The sequence below is a fragment of the Drosophila yakuba genome, chromosome 2R, assembly GCF_016746365.2.
Source record: "Drosophila yakuba strain Tai18E2 chromosome 2R, Prin_Dyak_Tai18E2_2.1, whole genome shotgun sequence".
NCBI lineage: Eukaryota > Metazoa > Arthropoda > Insecta > Diptera > Drosophilidae > Drosophila > Drosophila yakuba.
The window spans coordinates 22,931,817-22,953,282 of record NC_052528.2 but is presented as its reverse complement, the minus strand read 5'-3'; the positions used below and the strand labels follow the sequence as shown (position 1 = coordinate 22,953,282).

Here is a 21,466-nt window from a genome sequence, read left to right as displayed (position 1 = left end):
CAACACGATGCGATAAGCGCAGCGCACATATCCAACGCGGATGCCCGATGAATCTATTCAAATATCGCGCCCACCGTTTACTGCAGTTTACTGCAGTGTGGAGCCAATGACGTAGTTTGCGGCTTGGCTAGGAAATTCGATGTCGGGTTACAGTTATGTAAGCCCGCCTCTGCGGCAAAATAGTTCAGGAACGCACACCCAGCGATGATCCGGTGAATAATACCCAGGGTGTTCCAGTGCGCGAGTATCGCTCCGTACCGCAGACACTCTGGCTAACAGCAGAGTAAGCAGTCTGTGTGCTCCTCTAGAGCTCCATCCAGCCCGCCTACCCCAACCACAGAGAACGTGTGCTACCCATCTGGACTCCAGATGATCATACCCCCAACACCCAACCCCCATCCCAGAACCACGATCCGCGAATTCCAGTGCCGCTGGCCATTCGCAATTACGCTGAATCAGTGACTAGTCCACTTGGCAATCCGAGTCGAGTCGAGTGTGCGCGCCACGTAATAATAATTAGCAAATGAATAAGCAAAACGTTCAATTCAACGCTAAAAAGCGCCTAATCACCGCATTAAATCGAGTGATCAAATGGAAGCATCACGAGTTTCAAAATCAGATTGCTCCGGCTCTTCGTAGGGTAAACAACTGCAAATGCTGTTCAAGTGAACTTAAACGAGAACTTAAATAAATACTTTTCAAAGTACTTTTTAAATAAAGTCGAACATCTAATTGTCAAGTGAGAAGTGAAGTTTACAACTTTAAATTTACAACATAACTTGAGAAGCTGAGTGTTTTTAGTGACTTCAATTGCATACTTACTATACGCTTTTACGCAATTATACAAAGCAACTCGAAACTGAATTAGTGAAATGGAACTTGTGCCCCTGTCAATCGGCTGGTCAGGATAGTAATGTGGCAGGCTAGGCGCTCCTAATGGGCCACGCCCACAACAACGCCCACTTGTGCGAAGGCAGAGGGCGGGGCGGGCGTTCAATCAACTTGTTCGATGAGCAACAGTTTGCCGCAATTTAAGTTACGCTTTGCCACCTGTCGAGCGCCAACTTCGGAAGCCTCCAACCCCAAAGGATACGCTGGCCACAGCCGAAGGACACTCGGCCTGCCGACGACAAATTGGCGCCCGCCTGCGCATCCAGCGTATAAAAGGAGCCATCCGGCACCAGGACGCACCAGTTGGCCCAAAGGAGCGGCGCGCGTCTCTCAAATCGGACGCATGGAAGCCAGGAAAACTGAAAAACTATTGTAAATCCTTCGAAAGTTGTGCAGAGTGCTTAATTCAAAGTGTGTGCGGCTTAAGTTTAACAATTTCAGTCATATTTCTGTAAGTTTGATTCACAAAGTAAGTAATAGTTTTAAAAAAAAAAGCATTTGTGGCAATTAATTATATATTAAGAATTTTAAAAGCATTCTTTCTAGAACAGTAATTAAATAATTGCATGGTGCCATTAATGTTTAGTGCTCTCTCTTACTTTTTAATATGAATCAGACTTCCATTTCTTTAAATATCTAAGGTGAAGAATCTGGAGAACCACTCCATGGCCTCCATATCTCCACATCTCTAAGTGGCCTTTAATTGCTTTGAATTTCGCTTTCGGGCCTGTATTTTTAGCACTTGTCTTATCAAAACGCTTCTCATTAGGAAATTCCGTCGGCACATGTGGCCACTTTCTTCATCTTTATCTGCTGTTTGCTTCGCGTGTGGGCCACAATTAAATGGCAATTAAAAAGTAGAGAGCGGAAAGGGGTTGGAACGAAGATCAAGGCTGCAGTTGTTTTCATTGGGTGTCTCGTTAAGCATACGCCGTGGTGTACGATTTGAAATTTAAATTGTGAAGCAAGGATAAGCCCTGAAAGTAGTTAAGCGAAATCGCTGTAACTCACGGCATTGGCATTGAATGTTGCATTGGGGGCCATGGCAGCGTTTTCGAATGCAGTGCCCCTGACCGCCGCACTTAAATATTATTTTACCACTTCATGGGATGCGAGCGCATCCCAAATCCGTTGGAAAACATGGCAGAATCTGTTACTTTCAATGCCTCCCTTGGGCAGTAACAAATGGCCATCGTTAGCCGAGCCCCATTTAATGCGATTGTTTAACTCCGCTTGCAGTTAATTGCCAGTCGATTCAGCGAGGCCAGCATGTGACGAGCCGTGGGAAAATGCAATTTCCACCAGCACAGCGCTAAACGGGCCGGAAAAGCGGGAAAGCGGAAAAGCTAGGGATTGCAGGTGGGCGAGGAGCAGAGACGAGCAGAGAAGAGCCGTAGGTAGAGCGCAGATTTCGCTTTTTCTGGCCCCGGACTGAGTGCAGATCCAGAGTTCGGCTGGCTAAGCTCGTGCCGCGATCGGCGTACACTGCCACGCCTCCAGGCACCACGCCCCCGCCCTTGTCACGCCCCCCGCAACGCAAGATGGACCGCAGCGGAAGCTCCGATTTTGGAGGAGCAGCTGCCACGACGGGCCGCTCGAATCCCGCGCCGTGGAGCGACGACAAGGAGTCGCCGAACAACGAGGACGACTCCAACGAGGACGATGGCGACCACTCGACGCCCGCCAAGGTCACCGATCCACTGGCCCCCAAGTTGGCCAACAACGAGGTAAGGCTCTCAACTAATGCTTTGGATGGATGGAACTGAAAGCACACATTATACAATATAAAATTTATTCCATATTCTGTTCTGTTTGTGTCCAAAACAGCGCATTTTGGTGGTGTCCGTGACGGAGCGAACTCGGGAGACCTGGGGACAGAAGGCGGAGTTCCTCCTGGCCGTGATCGGGTTCGCGGTGGACCTGGGCAACGTGTGGCGCTTCCCGTACATTTGCTATCAGAACGGAGGCGGCGCCTTCCTGGTTCCCTACTGCCTCTTCCTCATCTTTGGCGGACTGCCCCTCTTCTACATGGAGTTGGCGCTGGGCCAGTTCCACCGATGTGGCTGCCTCAGCATTTGGAAGCGCATCTGTCCGGCCCTAAAAGGTGAGTGTAAGAACCAGAAGTCACTTCCCCCGCCAATCGTATTAAATTGCCATGTGGGTCTAGAAAAATGATGGGCAAATAAACATGGACGAGCCTGGGGCCTGCGAAAATATTTCAGATTAAATGGCAATTTAAATGAATCTCAAATATTGAGTTTTAGTCGCAGAACGTAAAAAACTGATTGCATATTGGAATCCATATAGGCCATTCAATATTTGCGCACAGGTTTAGCCGGAGGCTCCAGCGTTTTGTAACGCGAAATGAGAAATTAAGTATACGCAGCGTGGCTCGGCGAAGAGCATAGGGAACATAAGCTTGTGTGTTGTTGATGTCTGATATTTCACGCTCGGCCGAGCATTATTGTCTCAGCCAGGCTCCGAGGACACCCGCACTTGTGGGCCACAGGACCTCAAAGGAGCAAAGTTTGGGGGCTTTGAAAAGCAAAAAAGGGAAGCCATTGTGTGTGCCGGCGACATTATCAAGCAGCCAGATGGATAAGGGGCATCCGTTTGTTGCAACAATTAACGAGTCATTCAAGCGGAACGCACAAGGCCCAAATCAGGACATTCATCCGGGCTGAAGGCCCTAATTAAATTGTGCCAAATTGATTTACACCAGCGATGAAAAGCCAGCCAGCCACTGGATGGGGAAGTCCCATTCAAAGTTTTGCATATCGAGTTGATAATTCCATTAGGTGACAAACAAAATGCATGGGCTGCTGCTGCTGCTGGTGCTCCACTGGATCTGCGCTAGAGACCGCTCAACTTCTGCCAAGTCACTTTGTCTAGGCCAAATCCTCTCCACCTCTTAAAGCCACCACCCATCCGCCTTTCGCCTTTCGCCTTCCGCCCAGAAAGTCGTAAAAAGTCCAAGAGCAAACACCACTTTGCGGCAGTCATCATTTGCTCAACAAGTGTTTGCTTTGGCAAACATTTTGCCGAGCGACTCGAAATGAAAAGCGCCTGAAAGGAAGTCGGAAAGCCCGCCGAGTGGAAAACTTAAGGGGGAAAATCACGTGACGTGTCTTATTGGCCTCATAAGTGACGGGCGGACATCTGGGGGTGGTTTGTACAAAAGCTGAAACCTGCGAATTGTCACGCGGGAATATTCCAATTTCTTTGCCGATTCTCCGTTGGCCGTTTTCAATCACAGATATTGCCGCTCCTGGGCCAAGTTGAGTTGAGCAACCTGTTGATTTGCATCTGCGCTGCCTTGTTAGGCGAGCAATTAGGGGATTTTCTTGGGGACTTGGGGACAGATCCTGGCATTGTGAGTAAACTTTCCTAAAGGTCCTTACCATACACCCAAAACTTGCAGGCGTGGGCTATGCGATCTGCCTAATCGACATATATATGGGCATGTACTACAACACCATCATCGGTTGGGCGGTGTACTACCTCTTCGCCTCGTTCACCTCCAAGTTGCCGTGGACGTCGTGCGATAATCCCTGGAACACGGAGAACTGCATGCAGGTGACCAGTGAGAACTTCACGGAACTGGCCACCTCGCCCGCCAAGGAGTTCTTCGAGTGGGTACCCCTACCAGATATACCTAAAATCATGTCCTTAAGCGACTGACTTGCAGGCGGAAGGTTCTCGAGAGCTACAAGGGCAATGGGCTGGACTTCATGGGTCCGGTGAAGCCGACGCTGGCACTCTGCGTCTTTGGGGTCTTTGTCCTGGTGTACTTCTCCCTGTGGAAGGGAGTGCGCAGTGCCGGGAAAGTGGTCTGGGTCACCGCCTTGGCGCCCTACGTGGTGCTGATCATCCTGCTGGTCAGAGGAGTTTCCCTGCCCGGCGCGGATGAGGGCATCAAGTACTACCTAACCCCCGAGTGGCACAAGCTGAAGAACTCCAAGGTCTGGATCGACGCCGCATCGCAGATATTCTTCTCCCTGGGCCCCGGATTCGGAACCCTGCTGGCCCTGTCCAGCTACAACAAGTTCAACAACAACTGCTATCGGGATGCCCTCATCACCAGCAGCATCAACTGCCTGACCAGCTTCCTCGCCGGCTTTGTCATCTTCTCCGTCTTGGGGTGAGTCTCTTCAGATTTTAAGTAACCCAATAACTTGTTCTTCCAACGTGATTTCCTATACTTAACCATCTCCCAAAGGTACATGGCCTACGTCCAAAAGACCTCCATCGACAAGGTGGGCCTGGAGGGTCCGGGGCTGGTGTTCATCGTCTATCCGGAGGCCATAGCCACGATGAGTGGCTCGGTGTTCTGGAGCATCATCTTCTTCCTGATGCTGATTACCCTGGGACTGGACAGCACCTTCGGCGGACTGGAGGCGATGATAACAGCGCTCTGCGACGAGTATCCGCGGGTGATTGGCAGACGAAGGGAGCTGTTCGTCCTGCTGCTCCTGGCCTTCATCTTCCTTTGCGCCCTGCCAACGATGACCTACGTGAGTGCTCGACTGGGATTCGGTTAATTAACTCCTAAGCACTTCCCATACATATGCATGCCAGTCCAAGTGGCCCATTTAACGCTCCACCTGGCTGATGGCAGCTCCTGTTCAAATATGCCAGCTATAGCTATGGGAGTCGATGGATTGCCGTGTTAAGTGCTTTTTATCGTCCGCCAGTTTATCTCCACACACACTCACTCCCTTCCTCTCCTGCATTTTTATCACCTGTCAAGACGAGTGGACTTGTTTGCCTTCCGCCCGGTCAAACAACCACAACCACCACCAACTGGGTTTTCCTCCCGCCACTTTATCTGATTACATTTGAAATTGTAATTCGCCGCCTTCTTTATGCCCGCCTGTCCTGGTCACTTGGCCAATTGGCCAAGTCCGCCCGGACTGGTCGGAGTGACCAGTATCGGTCAAGGGATCAAGCTATTCAATAACTCAGCCCACGGCCATTAATCAGTGCCAGTTAAGGGAGATTCTGTTGAGTGGAGATCTGACTGCTGTGATAGGGACTTCCAACTTATTCATTATTAGGCTACAGCTCCACCCCTTCCTTTGTGAAATGAAATAACTGCCCCTCTTCTGCAGGGCGGCGTGGTGCTGGTCAACTTCCTGAATGTCTACGGACCGGGATTGGCCATCCTTTTTGTGGTCTTTGTGGAGGCAGCCGGAGTCTTCTGGTTCTACGGAGTGGACCGCTTCAGCTCGGATGTGGAACAGATGCTGGGCAGCAAGCCAGGCCTGTTCTGGCGGATCTGCTGGACGTACATTAGTCCCGTGTTCCTGCTGGTGAGAAGAAAAAAGAAGATGGGTTAAGGATAAGTTGAGATAGTAACTTCGAAATTCCCATTCCCATTCGCACAGACCATATTCATTTTCTCGATCATGGGCTACAAGGAGATGCTCGGCGAGGAGTACTACTACCCGGACTGGAGCTACCAGGTGGGCTGGGCGGTCACCTGCTCCTCGGTGCTCTGCATCCCCATGTACATCATCTACAAGTTCTGCTTCGCATCGAAGGGCGGATGCCGCCAGAGGCTGCAGGAGTCCTTCCTGCCGGAGGATAGCTGCGGATCGGTGGTGCCGGGCCAGCAGGGCACCTCGGTGTGACATGACCACGCCCAGGTACACCTCAACATCCGCAACAGCTGCACCAGCATCAAGATCTACAACCTCAACTGCAGCAGCAACAGCAACAGCTTGTCACCAACAACCTCAGGAGCCGAGGGAAGGAGCTGCCAGGCTGCCTTCCACTCAAACAATCTCAACTGCAACCACTTCTGCCCGTCGGAGGATCAGTATCGAAGCCGAAACCACCAACAGTATCGTCAGCATCAGCATCAGCATCATCATCAGCATCAGCATCGGATCAGCAGCGATATCGTTAGTTCTAGTCTTAGGCAGTCGCACAGCTATAGTTTAAGCCTCTGCTCGGTGCAGAGCAATCCCATGTCGTCCACTAGGATCCCACTTGCTGCCGAGGACAATAACTGCTCGCTGCGACTCAGCAGCTGCCAGCCGCTCAAGTTCCCGCTGGCCAGCGAGTGGCTGGTCTAAGGGAAGCCTCCAGTCCACACCGGAGTCCTGCAAAGCAGCCATTTTGCAGGGCTCCCGTGTAAAGTGCTTCCATCCGGAAAAGGGAGGAACTCAATGTTTGATCTAGTTTCTGATTGCTTTGCAAGCACATAGTGAACCTAAGTATTCTAGTTGTTTAGCCATCGATGGTGTTGGCCATGGAACCTTAGCCTTAGTTCGTAAGCGTTAACTAGCTCAGCTGTAAGTCAAGTGAAATTTGGTAAAATGCTTTCTAAGTAGTAACTGCTAGAGATAGAGAACGCCCTGTACAATGCATTACTCAACCGTTTTCGTGCTCGCGGAGAGGCAATCGTAGCTCAGCCATTTACATTGCCTCTCCAGCGAGTCTAATTTGTTTTAAAATATAATTTCGGTTTTACGAAATACAAAAACACAAGTATGAGTTTTTTCAATTGTGCTAAAGGAGCAAAGGCAAGCAAACAATCGGAGTATTTAAATTATTTAATTTTTAATTACATAAACTTGCCATTAGTTAGTTACGCGAAATTATAAAGAGGGAGCTTGATTTCATGGGGACAATGAACGATGAACGGTAGCAATGTTTGATTTCTGAGGCCACTGCACACCCTCGCCGTATGGTCTGCAGATGTGTTCCAGTTCCTGGAGAACAGAAGAAGCAGCAGCTAGTCCTGCGGCCCCTGCTTCTTTCGCTTGCGACGGGGCTTGCGCTTTTTCTTCCGCTCCTATTTGCGCGAACCCTTGCCGCCTTCGTCCTTGCCCTTGTCGGCCTTCTCCTCCGTCTTCTTGCCGTCCTTGTCCTTGGTCTCCTTGTTGTCCTTATCCTTGCTCTCCTTGTTCTTCTCCTTGGCTTCCTTGCTGTCACTCTTGCCCTCCTCGGCGTCGCGGTTGGCCAGCTTGTTGTTGATCAGGTTGTGCAGGGCAATGATCGAGCGCACCATGGAGGCCAGGTAGACGACCAGCATCTGGTCGTTGGTCTTCACGTACATCGTGCCCGTGAACTGGTCATTGGTTATGTCGGGCAGCAGGTTGAAGATGTCCTGTAGCTGATAGACAATCTGGTGGTTGATGGGCATCTTACTGTCGCCGACGCGCTGCAGATACTGCTTGATATCACGCAGTTGGGCATTCAGGCCTTTGAGGCCCATGAGCTGGTTGGTGATCTTTTGCGACAGGCTGCCCACGGTTGTGTCCTTAATGTCACGCAGCAGGTGCTCCACGCCCACCTCCTCCGCCTCCTCGGCGCCAATCTCGCTGGGCACATGTTCGAAGGTTTTGCTGGTCGGGGAGCCATCGTCATGGACTTCCTCCACCGATATGTACGCCTCTGTGGGCAGGCCCAGATCCTTGGGCTTGGCGTCGATGATCACCAGCACGGAATTGGGACAATAGCGCCGGACCAGCTCGTTGATGGCTATGTCGTTTTGGTGGAGCTTGGGACCCGTGTGATACCATCCCACGACCCGTTCCCTGGCGTTGACCTTCTTGAACATGCCGTACATGTTCTCCAGGTAGTCGTGGTCCAGGAACCACACCGACTTGTCCTTGTCATCTTCGTCGAAGGGCACTGGAAATCGGAAGCGGGTTCTTTTGTTCATGGATATGACTATTGATATGCAATTGCAATACGAACCTGCAAAGCTGTTGGAAACATCGAGGACACCCTTGGATCGCCAGCAGCCCAGAAGGACTCCCACCACGCGCTTCTGGTTGCCTATCTTTCCCATCCGGTTGAAGTGATCCACCACGGACAGCAGAACCAATGGATGCACTATCACTTTGTTTACGCTCACCTCCTGCGACGGCATGTTTGTGCTTTTTCTGGGTTTTCGACTCGGGGCTTTACAATGACGTCTGCACCGATTGCTAAGTACCGGGCTGCTTTGTTTTTTGATGGGTTTGTATTCCTGCGACTCCTGTTCTTTGCAAAATTACCTGCAATTTGCGGCAAAAAACTCAGGCCAAAATGACAAGCAGAAACGATTTACAGTGTGGCCAACACTTTGCTTTCTTTATTACCATAACGCCAAAAGGAGCTGGATTTTCCAAAAACTATCAACTGGTCACACTTGGACAAGGCGGGACACAGCTTTTCTCACATTTCCAGCACTTACCTTCTCTAAAATAAATTTGTCGGACTACTGAAGTAATGCATTGCTATCGATTTTTTATAACCGTGATATAAAAAATGTATTGGCCAAATGTGTTATAAAAAGAAGGGTATTTGAAGGCCGCATTACTGGGTGTGCCAAAACATCAGAAATTCGGTATATTTGCAGTTTTGTCGAACGGCCACACAATGCTGGTGGAAAAATCATGAGAGGAAAAGCGCCGTGCAAACAGTTAGAAAGTGCGCAATCGGACAGCGGAAGTGCGAAAAAGAACGTTTGCTAAGTCTGCTCTTGGCGAAAACCAGCTAAAAAGCAAAGTAACTAAACAACTGCCGATTGAATTAATTATTTTCCCCGCCTGCGTGTGTGTTTGCATAAGTGTGTGTTGTTTCTGTTTTTGCCCTTGGCGAAGGCAAATAGTGCTGCTCTCTTCTGGCACAGATGACCTAAACGGCCATTTTTGGCCGGCGCTGCCAGATCGGCAAACAGGGTGCAATTGCAGCTCAGTGGCAACACGAAGCGTTTGCGCGAGAGAAATTTCTAAGCATTTTCGGGGTAAAATACGCCTTAAATGGCTTAGTGTGCGGCAAAAACAGTCGAAATAGCGATAGTGCAGTGAATGATAAGGCCGAAAGCCGTGGAAGTGACTGTGTGCGAATGAGGTAATACCCGATTCCGTTTGCGTGCGTCCTCAAGTTTCACGCCCATTCGCCGACTATACTTGCTCCGTAATCATCAATGGGATGTTGATTTTAGTTAAAAGTGCGCGTGTTGTTTACAAATTTCACGAATTACGAGCTGCACAGTGCGAAGTGAAGGCGCCACTACAAATTGGTCAGCTTTGGCATCCGTAAATCCGCGGGTTTCGCTGCAAATTTGGCGTAAATAGGTGTTCGCTTGTGGGAGCGGGGCTTGAAGGGGGGAGGGGCTTAAAAGCCCAGAGACCAGCTCACAAACACTCGCAAGCAGAGACACACGCACACACACTCACGCTCTTTTGTCTACGTCTTTGACTTTTTCTCTTTTGTAATCATTTCCCTCCCATTCGTACGTGTTTTTTCTACAAATATTAGAGCTCGCTAGCTGCTAATTAAATTATAAAACATACAGAACACAGAAGCGCTAAAGACGGGCCAACCAAGCCCACAATCCCCGCTTTTTGGCCTATTTCGCTGAAGAAAAGAGAAGGAACCGAGGAGAGAGTGCTGCAAAGAAGGTGAGTTTAGGCCACGATATCTGGGCTATGTTCTACGTTCTACAACTGCCCAGTTCCACCCCGGACTCCGACTACGACTCCGATTCAGATTGAGTTTGAGACTTAGATCCAGACTTGAAACCCTGCCAAGTCTGTGATATACACCTGCCTGTCCGATCAATAAACGTTTGCCAATGTCCGCAGCTTTCACCAAATCTAGTTTTCCTGCTTGGACTCTCGCCCAGGAGCTCACTATGTAGACTCAACCCAAGAAATCATCATCGTCAGCAGAAGCAGGGGAAATCTACAAGAGAGCCAACATGTCGTTTATCACCAACCTGAAGAAGGTCTTCCACCTCGGCGGGGGTGAGGCCAAGAAGAAGCGCCTGTACAACAACATCAAGATGGACACGGATCCGGCGGAGTTCTGGGAAATGGTCGGCGAACTCGGCGACGGTGCCTTCGGCAAGGTGTACAAGGCCCAGCACAAGGAGCAGAAGCGCTTTGCTGCGGCAAAAATGTGCCAGCTGGAGGACGAGGAGAACCTCAGCGATCACATGGTCGAGATCGATATTCTCTCGGAGATCAAGCACCCAAATATTGTGGAGCTGTATGAGGCCTTTTCCATCGATGATAAGCTGTGGGTGAGTATTAGAAGTAATTCTCGTGCTATGCAGATTATGAGTCATTCCTTGAAATTCCTCTCAGATGCTCATCGAGTACTGCGATGGAGGAGCCCTCGATAGCATTATGGTGGAGCTGGAAAAGCCCCTGACTGAGCCCCAGATTGCCTATGTTTGCAAGCACATGACCGAGGGTCTTACCTTCCTGCACCGTAACAAAGTCATTCATCGTGATTTGAAGGCAGGAAACGTACTTCTCACAATGGAAGGTGGCGTCAAATTGGGTAAGTTATCGGTACACTCTTCGCTGGCCATCGTCTCAAACAGGAATCAACTCATTTCAGCGGACTTTGGCGTCTCGGCCAAAAACAAGCACACCATGCAGAAGCATGACACCTTCATTGGCACTCCTTACTGGATGGCCCCGGAGCTGGTGCTCTGCGAGACGTTCCGGGACAACCCGTACGATCACAAAGTGGACATCTGGTCACTGGGTATCACGCTCATCGAGCTGGCGCAGATGGAGCCGCCCAACAGTGAGATGTCGCCCATGCGAGTGCTCCTGAAAATCCAAAAGAGCGAGCCGCCCAAGCTGGAGCAGCCTTCTCGATGGAGCAAGGAGTTTAACGACTTCCTGAAGAAGTCCTTAGTCAAGGTGGGTAACCCTAAAATATGTTAGTCGCTACCCATTCTAACTTTTCATATATATTTCTGCTTAACAGGATCCGCAGGTGAGGCCCACGACGGATGTGCTGATGCAGCATGCCTTCATCAACAGAAATCTGGACGCCAAGCCCATCAAGGATCTGCTGCTTGAGTACAAGGCCGAGGTCGTGGAAGAGGTGGTGGATGATGAGACCGAGGTGAGTGCGCCTTGGAAGCCCATGAATCCCTGTGCCCTGCACCGCACCCGTGTAGTCCAACTGCTAGATGTGATGATAATCTCTACGTTCTCTCACCTCTCCAACTGCTCTTTCTTCTCTCTTACACGCTGCCGCCTGAAAACCCAACCAAATCGCACCGCGCGATAAATTATTTTATATGTTTATCTTCGTTTTTCTCGACTATTCTTTGCCTTGCGTTTATGTTACGTTCTGTTTTGTTCCGCCAAAATGTCGCAATGTTTGCTCTTATCATTTGTATGTGGTTACTCGGAAATAATTGATATAGAAGCTTAAACGCCAAGTGAAGCGGCGCTCGCTCTATCAGAGGGTTGGTAAGTCGTTCTACAGCAAGCCGTCCGTGCTCCGTCCGTTCCTGGCACCCGCACCCCTCCCCTCCTCCGTATCTGCATCCCAGGCACTGTCCTTCAAAAGCGGACCCACAATTTACTCAGTTTACTCATTTTATCAGCATTGCCAAATGCCGCTTATCACTTAGCTCCTCTGCCGGAGGCATTCTTCGGTCGTTGTGTTTGTTATTGTACTTGTGTTTCTCCGAAGCCCATGCTATCGGTTTCTTGTGGTAATTATAGGAAGCACACTTTCAATCACACATGGTTTTAAATTACTAAACAGTCTGACCAGCACATAGCTGACAAACGTGTCAGTTTCACTATCTATAAGCTCCTTACGTTAAGACATAGATATTGTTTATGGAGCAATAACAGATAGACTTTGCGAACAATGCGTTTCATGCTCAAAGTCGGATGTAAACAAATTCTTTTAGGGCTGTTTTGGGGTATGAAAATAAAATAAATATCAGTGGTATTTATAAATCGAAAGGATGCTAATTCGGCATGCCGAGTGTAGGCATAGTTTTGCAGTATGATTTGCTATTGTAGTAAAAGACAAGTAGATCAGCTAGCTGAGAAAGTATTATTTAGGAACTACTTTAATTATCAATATGCTAATGAGCTATATTTAATCTTTCCCAGGAACCCCGCAACTCGGCGCTCCAGCTCGACCTGGACGATGACTCTGCTTCGCTGCAGAGCCAAGACATTGACAAACGTAAGCTTCTGAACTTTGTTGCATATTCTCTTTAAACCTTGCTCACGTTATACACTCTACAGTTCCAGGTACACCTACATCCATTTTGCGGGATGCCAAAGAGCAGTCCCAACCAAGTAGCAGTTTACCAATCGCAGCAGCGGCAACTGCAGCAGCAGCAGCTACAACCACAACTAAAGCAACCACTCCGGACAGACCAAACAACACAAAGGATGACAATGCTGAAGCGGCAGCCCAGCAGCCGCCGCATACCAAAGTGCCTGCTCCAGCCCCGCCGTCGTCCCAACAAACGCCACCACCGCAAGTTCAGCAGCCACCTACACCACCAGCCCAAACCACAGCGGCTGTGCTGCAAAAGAAACCCGAGGATGTGGTAGCTGTTGCAGAGACATCTGAAAAAACCGATTCCGACAAGAAGGTAAGCACATACAACTCATCCAGTTAAATAATGCAAGCTAATTGAAAATCTCCCTCGCCCATAGCACTTTGTCAAAAAGGGTAAGGCCCCGCCCCCGCCGTCACCATTGGGCCTTGCAAATGCCAAGCCGGCTGCCAGCGATTCCCAGACGTCTCCCAAGAAACTGGCCACTCCCGAACCCGCTTCTCCAGTTACCACGGCTATTGAGGTGGCCATTGGCCAAGAAGCGATGGAGCCGAAACCGCAGCCGCCCTCGCCCACAGCCTCCTCCATTGTGTCTGTGCAATCGGTGGCCTCCTCCAGCTCCTCGGGCAGTGTCTCGAATGCGGTTCTCAGTTCGAGCACTTCCCTTATTACCATCAACAGCGATCCACCCACACCGCAGCATCACCAACCGCTGCCGCTTCAACCGCAGCACTTGGTTTTGCCAAACAGCTTGGAGTCGGTGAGTCAGATTACGGTCGTGACCAGCACCCATCCACCGGTGATCATCGACAACTCGGTGGTGCCGCCGCAAAACGAAGTGATCATCGTGTCCAACGATCTGAACAAGAGCACTCACCTGCATGAATCCTCGACGGATGACGATTTTCCATCGCTGGACGACAGTTTGGGCGATGCCAGCACTCCGCCCCACAAGCAATCCTCAATGATATTGGCTGTTAACGAGCCAGCAGGAGTGGTTCCTGCACCTCCATCGCAACCGCAAACTTCTTCCACTGTTCACGCCCGCAAACTGGACGAAAGTGAGGTGTTAATCGTGAGTCCGTCCTACGCGGATGATGACTCGGCCTATAACACTGCGTCTGGCAGTCATAGCCACGATCACAGTGACCATCTGATGGACACGAGCCACGTCTCCGTGGTCACCGTGGGCGATGAGGGAGTCAAGGTGAAGGACAGCAGCAATGAGCTGGGCAAGCGCCAGCCCAATGGAGTTGGCATAGTGCCGGAAGACGTTAACATCATTGTAAACCGATTCAAGCACGAGAAGCGGTCGCCGGACAGCTCGCTGAGCGAGAATGGCTCGGTGCGCGGACGCCGTGGTATTGAGGTGCTGGTTGGCGGCAGCGGAGGATCTGACGTGGACAGCATTGGCACAAACACTAGTCAGGAAAGCCGGCACGAAACGGATCACAACAACAAGCAGCAGTATCCAGCGGCCGCGCTGATGCCTCCACCACCTCCCTCGTTGACAAATAACCACAATCACGAGACCATTGATGAGGAGGAGGAGGTGGTGATCCGGCCCAAGGCTAGGGTTCCGCCCGTAGTTAAGTCTGCAAACGCTCAAGGTCTCACCAAGGAAGAGATTGAGCTGCGCAACCTGCGCAAGAAGACACGCAAGCGCACCCGCAAATTCGAGATTGATGGCGTGCAAATGACAACAACCACAAGTCGAGTGATCTACGGAGACGACGAGAACGGACGAATCTACGATGATCACGACTTCCGAAAGCAGGAGCTGCGCGAGCTAAAGATGCTGCAGAAGCAGGAGAAGAAACAGCAAACAGAACTGCACCTAAAGGAGCAGCAGGCCAAGGAACAGCAGGATCGTCGCTTTGAGCAGGAGCGCTCCTCGCTGGAAAAGACCTACGAGGCGGACATGGATATGTTGGCGCGCCAGCACAAGCAGCTGGTGGAAAAGACAGAGCAGACGCAGGAGAACGAGCTGCGCTCCTCATCTAAACGCATTCGCTCCGAGCAGGAGCAAGAGTTGAAGATCTTCCGAGAGAATCTCAAGCAGGAGATCCGACTGCTCAAGCAAGAAGTTGACCTGTTTCCCAAGGACAAGCGCAAGGATGAGTTCAAGCAGCGGCGCTCGGCCATGGATTTGGACCACGAAGAGAAGGAACGCGCCTTTCTGGATTCCTTAAAGGAGAGGCATGAACTTCTACTAAGGCGATTAAGCGAGAAGCACCGGGACCACCTGGCCACCATCAACCGCAACTTCTTGCAGCAGAAACAGAACGCCATGAGGACGCGGGAGGCACTTCTCTGGGAACTAGAGGAGAAGCAGCTTCACGAACGACATCAGTTGTCCAAGCGGCATGTTAAGGAACTATGTTTCATGCAGAGACATCAAATGATAATCCGGCACGAGAAGGAACTGGACCAGGTGAAGCGCATGTTGCAGCGTAAGGAGGAGGACATGGTCAAGAAGCAGACGATGGAGAAGCGGGCGCTGCCCAAGCGCATCCGGGCGGAGCGCAAGGCGCGAGATCTGATGTTCCGTGAGTCCCTGCGCATTTCCACAAGCCTAGATCCTGAAATCGAACGCGATCGCTTAAAGAAGGTAGGAAAAAGGTCTGGTTTAATGACAGAATCAAACTAATCACTATTTCAAATTCAGTTCCAGGAGCAAGAGAAGAAGCGGTATATGCAGGAGGAGCGACGCTTCGAAGTCAAGCATCAAAAGCAATTGGAAGAGCTACGCGCCACACGTGAAAGCGCCATAAAGTGAGTAGATGGCCAACTGGATTCCCTGAGCCTATACTCATTCCATTACCTTTTTACAGAGAACTGGAACAACTTCAGAACGAAAAGCGAAGGGCTCTGGTGGAGCACGAGCACTCCAAGCTTTCCGAGATCGATGAGCGACTGAAGGGGGAGCTGCGCGAGTGGCGCGAACAGTTGGTGCCCCGTAAACAGGTGTGTATGCAAATCTCCGTTTGAGATCCGCCCAAGAGCGCTCTCAGCCAAAAGCTCTCCGCCTTATTTCGTTGGTGTTATGTGTTTTTTAATGTACAAAGTAGATCAACTCGTTTGATATAACTTGGTAATGATACTTATTGTATATTGATTGGTTTACGGTGAACTGTGGTGTCTTGTGCTCCCTATTTCCTTTTAAATTGAAACCCATCCCAACCCGTTCCGTCAATGTTGTGCGGTTTGTAGATGAGTATTATTCGACGTGATTTCTCCAGGTGGAATAACGTTTGGTCGTTTAATTTCATTGCCCACTTTTCCTACTGACTTGTCATTCAGTCAAACGGCTTGTGACTCATTTTTTATAATGCCACAGAAGAGGCAATGAATCATCAGTTAGCTAATCTATTTTCAATTGAAAGGCGTGTCTGCTGCTGATACGAAAACTGGGACTATGACAAGCGAACCCCTAGCTCATCTTCAAACCGCTGCAACTTGACTGAACCAAGGCTGAACTTAATCCAATTATTTTTTCAACTTTTTCTCTCTCTTTACACCCACGCAAATGCATTCACTTTGGTGGCCTACTGTACCTACTACTACCTACAAAACTTAACCAAAACCAAAAAAAAAAAACCGAAACCGATAACTGATAACTGATACAAATTAAACAAAATATAAAAATGCTTACCGCTGTGCTTCCCAACTACTAACCAAAAACCAACCAACCGATCAACGGACTTGGTCATGCATGTGTTTAACAACCAAATTGAACCGAGCGTAGGAGCTGAACAAGCAGATCAAGCTGGCCATTGATCAGCACGAAAAGCGCTTTGGCCTTGTGGCCAACCGCGAGGAGTTCGAGGATCAGGAGGTCATGCTGCCCGCTTATCTGCGCAACATCTACAACGAGCGATCCTCACGCATGCTACCCCGCAACACCTTTATCGATCCTCAATACATTCCACGCTCTCGCTCCTCGCTGCTAATGATGGGGGGCGGTGGCCACCGACTGTCCAATTTCCGCGGATCAGCTCCAGATCTTAGCCGCAGTGTGCCCAGCACTCCTATCATGCACAAACAACAGAGATCGCAGATGATAAGCGATCTGGTGCTGGAAGAGGACGAGGAGCAGATGCTGAGCGAGCAGATGAAGCGGGCCAGCGTCACTACGCTTCCGGCGCAAAACCAACTTCGTCTTATTACACAGCTTCCGGCCAACGAGCTAGTGAAGGTAGTGACCTCCACGCCACCACTGAATAGCGCCGAGGATGTAAGCTCCAAGCCAGCCATGAGCACCTTCAGAGGCAGTACGCCGCCCAAAACACCAGATGATCTGGGCTTGGTCACCAATCGATTCAGCCGCTTGGACACCAAGGCTGCGGCGGAGGCCAGCGGCGTGGAGCTGCGCATTCACGAGGGCCCAGTGCTAACCGCCCACACGCAGCGGCTCCTGCACACCACCTCCTTCGCTATCAAGCGACCCTCGCTGGCCAGCCGGAGCAGCGGCAGATCGTCGCTGAGCAGTGCGCAGTCGATGTACAACATAAACGAGCTGTCCACGCGGTTCGCCAGCGATGCGGACCTCATCTTTGACTCCGGACGCAAGGCAGCCGCCCTGCTGGACGAAGTCCAGCCGCAGCTGCGGTCCTCCGTCAAGCCGGGACACAGTCGCACCAATGGAAGCGTCGCTTCGGCTGACTCCGCCGCCTCTTCCGAGGACATCTACTACGATCTGTTTGCGGCGCAGTACAGACTGCCGCGAGTCAATCAGCGGCAGCACAGCTGCGAGGAAGACTCATCGGCCATCTAGAAACGAACGCGTAGATTATCGCGATCAGCACTTGCCACGTTTCAGCAGCCAGTTTCCCGCTTGCACCTCATCTACTATACTAACCAGCCAATCAACCTGTACTCACACCTACTGACACCGAATCAACCTGCTTTACATTCCTCGCTGGTGCTGGCTAACTGCACATCCCTCGTAGCCCCCTATTCCCAAACTCTTCATCCTGCTAACCGAATCTGTAAAGCTTTTCTCACCTATTTACCTGCAACGGAAAATGCCATACATTCTGTCTTGCCAAAAGTTGATTGTTTGTTGGAAATGCTATTTTAATGAACGAAAGTGGATTAATTGTTTGCCTATTTTTAATGTTAAAGTATTCTCTTGACTTGGACCAGCCCTCCGCCTCCAAATGCATTCCATTTAAGCAGTATTATCGAAGTACTTAGTAAACGAAAATGAAAAAGAAAAAGAGTATAACGAGTGTAATGAATGATAAAGATAATACAATCCGCATTCCACTTAGCAACATGCCAAGCATTTGTGTAGCCATATCTTACTCTAAACATTCTTACAACTATGAAATACTTACAAATAAATATTATCATATCGCAAATTTCATGATGCTTCACTGTACACACCCACTCTTATATATAAACACCCACATGCAAACAACAACGCGCTGCTATCGAAAACCAAACCAAACCAAACCAAAACAAACCAAACAAAAACCAAACCGAATCAAAAATCTGTATCCAAAAACTTTTCTTGCCGGCTCTCCTCTTCTCGTAATGTGTAAAGCAACTACAGCAACGGCTGCAACAAGAGGTTAGTCCTTTGATCTATCCCCAGTGTGTTTCCCAACTATTCGATATGGCTCAGGGCCCAGCAACTGGAGCTCGCGTATCCGATGGTTCCGGAAGGCACTGTGTATTCTATGTATAGTTATTCAGCTCTAAGTGTCCTACTAATGCATGCGCTATTCAGCTAACTTCCCCCGCCCCTTTCTACTCTCTAACTTGATGATGTATAGATTGAGATTGTATGTTGTTGTTGCCCAGTAAAGTGCATTGCTGCTCTGTGAAATACTAATGATACTCCATGTTTTGCACCAGCGCCTGGAGGAGACCTTCGCCCAGCAGCTGGACGAGATGGAGACCCTGTACGGCGGCGCCCTGATTGTGTCCATGCCCTCGGACACGCTGCAACGAGATCACTTCACCGGCTCGACGCGCAGCAGCCTCAGCTCGTATTCCGAGGGCTGAGGCCAAGAAATCACCGTGCTCGGGGACGGGAAGCAGCCTGTCGAACCGGCGAACAAAGGAACTGCAGCGGCAGCAGCTATGGCAGCCACGGCAGCTATGACAGCTATGCAGAACGTAACAAAACAATTGTCAGCCATCCATTAAGGCTTCCGCCAGAGATTGAGCGCCTCTGCCTTGCTTATATATATATAAGAGAGAAAGTATATATGTTTTAGATGGTCATGTATGTATGTAAGTCGTGCCAAGCAGCGCGTCGGGTCAAGCTTAGTTTTTGTGTCGTAAAATGTATTGCATAAGTTTAATTTTATTATCTTTCAGTGTACGTTAGCCTATTGTTCTATTATTATTATTGTACATGTCTATCGATCTGTCGAAAATCCAAATCCAACGCGTTATGATACCGTACACCATATACCATATACCATATCTTCGAGTATATGCATGCCACATGTATATACATATACGTTATGTATGCGAGAACCGTCGAGGCAGAATTAAATTTACTTAATATTTACCTACGCTTAACACACCACTCACACTCCCGCAGACAAAAACAAAAGGACAAACATACGTACTCCAAACAAATATTTTTTGTTGACCTTATCGCTATTGTAAATATATCTATAATACTTGTATCTTAGCTATGCAACTTAACACACACACACACACACTAGAGACAGAGACACATCCACGGAAAGTTTAGCAAAGTTATCAGTTATCAGAAATATGTGAGATGTTGGGATTCCATGAAACAAATTGTGTGAGCTCGAGTTTCGAGCTGCAGACGGACGTAGATATGCAGATCGATAATGAGGGGCCGTCGGGTAACAGTAAAGATATTTATATTTGTACAAGTTTATGCTTATATATTTTATATAAATATATATATATATTTAAAATAAACAAAAACAATATTCAACAAAAAAATTTTAAAACAAAGAAAAAAGACAAATAACGATCTTATTATTGGGTTGTAAGGCGCCTTTGCCAATTACAAGCGACTTACTCTCCTCATTGCTCTGCATGCCGCTAGATAAATTCAATTTGGCAAGATTAAAAGCAAAACTTTGCCGACGAAACTTCAGCGGCTTAACTGCAGTAACTCAACTTGACTGGAAGCCAAAGTGAAATTGTGCTTGAGCGTTGGAAAATATGTCAGTACCAAAAATGGCCAAACTCTCGCCAGCATTCCAACGGCAACAGCAACGGCATTCGTCCCTTGGGCCTGGCATTTCTCTAGCTGGGCGATGGCATGCTGTGCCTTTCGATTACATGGTCAACGGTGCGTATGGGCAACGTGGTGGCGGTGGCACTGCAAAGAATTTTCCGGCTTTCGAGAGCGTGCGGTGTCACTACCAAATTCCAGCATGTGGATGCACTGGCCACTGCTAAAGCCGACCCCCCGCTGCCCCCGCTGTTGGCCGTTTATTGCAGCAAGTATTGGAATGGGATTTTCTCGGGACCACACCCTCGGTCCACTCGCTCAATCAATTCGCCCCTAATCCGAGCTGGCCCTCCTCACCCATCCTCCATCCGCATCCTCCTGGTCCCGGCGGCACAGAGCTCTTACTCATCTTACTCATCTTTCCTTTTGCATTGTCCATTTATGTATTTTTATATCACATGTGCTGGCATGACGAGCACACAGAAGTATCCGCACTTGCAGACCTCAGCACATGCCAAGCCCAAGGGAAGGTGCGGGCTTGTCGGTTGCCGGGATTCGGGTGGCTCCTGCTCGTGGGCTGGGTGTGGGTCGCTGGGGCCAGTGGCAGTGCCATGTCCGCTGCGTTAGTTCCATTGTTGTCCAGTTTAAACGCAACATGAGTTGCTATTAATAAAGCCAAGGCACTTGAGGGACCCGCTCGCCATGGACAAAGGGTTCGAAGTGAAAGTACTGTAATGTAATTAGCTCGAGGATGGGCAATAATCATGGGGGTTCCTTAGTTATTAGCCAGAACAAGGAATTTAGTTTAAATTGTAGACTTAGTAATATGATCACCTATCTCTAATACACAGGAAAGGTCTTTAATATTTATTGACCATCATTATTCTTGAGTACTCAGCACTCCAGTTGTGCTTACCTTTTTTAACGCTCTGAGAATAGAACCCTCCAGTCGAAATTCCGCCAAAGCCCAAGTGGTTATTCTCCTCACAAGCTCGGAATGCCCATTGAACTGGCAATTGTGACCGTACGCCGCTGGTGTTATTTAATTGAAATGTGAATGCGCTTTTCCAGCGCTTCCACTTCACACGAACACCCTCGCAGCGGCACTCACACAAATGCGTTACGCTTACACTCGTGCGCCAGGAGTCCCATTGAAAAGTGGCTAGTGTTGCTGCTGCTGCTGCTGCTGTTGCTGCTGCAGATGTGGCAGTCGTAGATGCTGCTGCTACACAAGATGGCACTCGAGCCATGCCCGTGGGCCTCGTGCGGACTTGTCTTCGCCACCTGGAATTCAACTGCCACCCACTGGACGCCTCTATCCCCTGGCCCCTCTA

General features: G+C 49.5%; 3 protein-coding genes across 10 annotated transcripts; 2 read left to right on the top strand and 1 right to left on the bottom strand.

Moving 5' to 3' along the window:
- Positions 1-663: 663 nt before the first annotated feature.
- LOC6532032 (sodium-dependent serotonin transporter) lies at positions 664-7,386 on the top strand. 2 transcript variants are annotated; one of them, XM_015196187.2, is made up of 8 exons: positions 664-1,342; positions 2,131-2,618; positions 2,719-2,995; positions 4,313-4,523; positions 4,580-5,032; positions 5,111-5,405; positions 6,003-6,203; positions 6,279-7,386. In XM_015196187.2, exons 2-8 carry the CDS (start codon positions 2,433-2,435, stop codon positions 6,522-6,524), a joined length of 1,869 nt encoding a protein of 622 aa, XP_015051673.1. In that variant the 5' UTR covers positions 664-1,342; positions 2,131-2,432; the 3' UTR covers positions 6,525-7,386. The 2 variants fall into 2 exon arrangements, with proteins under 2 accessions (XP_015051673.1, XP_002092809.2); XM_002092773.3 differs by having other exon boundaries at positions 664-1,360.
- Positions 7,387-7,433: 47 nt separating this feature from the next.
- LOC6532031 (26S proteasome non-ATPase regulatory subunit 7) lies at positions 7,434-8,956 on the bottom strand. Its single transcript, XM_002092772.4, has 2 exons — positions 8,602-8,956; positions 7,434-8,535 (listed from the first exon to the last, which is right to left on the bottom strand). Exons 1-2 carry the CDS (start codon positions 8,774-8,776, stop codon positions 7,694-7,696), a joined length of 1,017 nt encoding a protein of 338 aa, XP_002092808.3. The 5' UTR covers positions 8,777-8,956; the 3' UTR covers positions 7,434-7,693.
- Positions 8,957-9,243: 287 nt separating this feature from the next.
- Positions 9,244-19,607, top strand: LOC6532030 (serine/threonine-protein kinase 10). Of its 7 annotated transcripts, none has more exons than XM_039372611.2 (13): positions 9,244-9,396; positions 10,153-10,295; positions 10,479-10,918; positions 10,983-11,181; positions 11,242-11,552; positions 11,620-11,760; positions 12,068-12,109; positions 12,774-12,849; positions 12,912-13,267; positions 13,332-15,563; positions 15,621-15,727; positions 15,787-15,919; positions 16,701-18,403. In XM_039372611.2, the coding sequence occupies exons 3-13, from the start codon at positions 10,595-10,597 to the stop codon at positions 17,727-17,729; spliced, it is 4,950 nt and encodes a 1,649-aa protein (XP_039228545.1). In that variant the 5' UTR covers positions 9,244-9,396; positions 10,153-10,295; positions 10,479-10,594; the 3' UTR covers positions 17,730-18,403. The 7 variants fall into 7 exon arrangements, with proteins under 7 accessions (XP_039228545.1, XP_039228548.1, XP_015051671.1 ...); XM_039372614.1 differs by lacking the exon at positions 16,701-18,403 and adding an exon at positions 18,818-19,607 and having other exon boundaries at positions 9,245-9,396; XM_039372613.2 differs by having other exon boundaries at positions 9,258-9,396; positions 10,190-10,295.
- Positions 19,608-21,466: the final 1,859 nt, after the last annotated feature.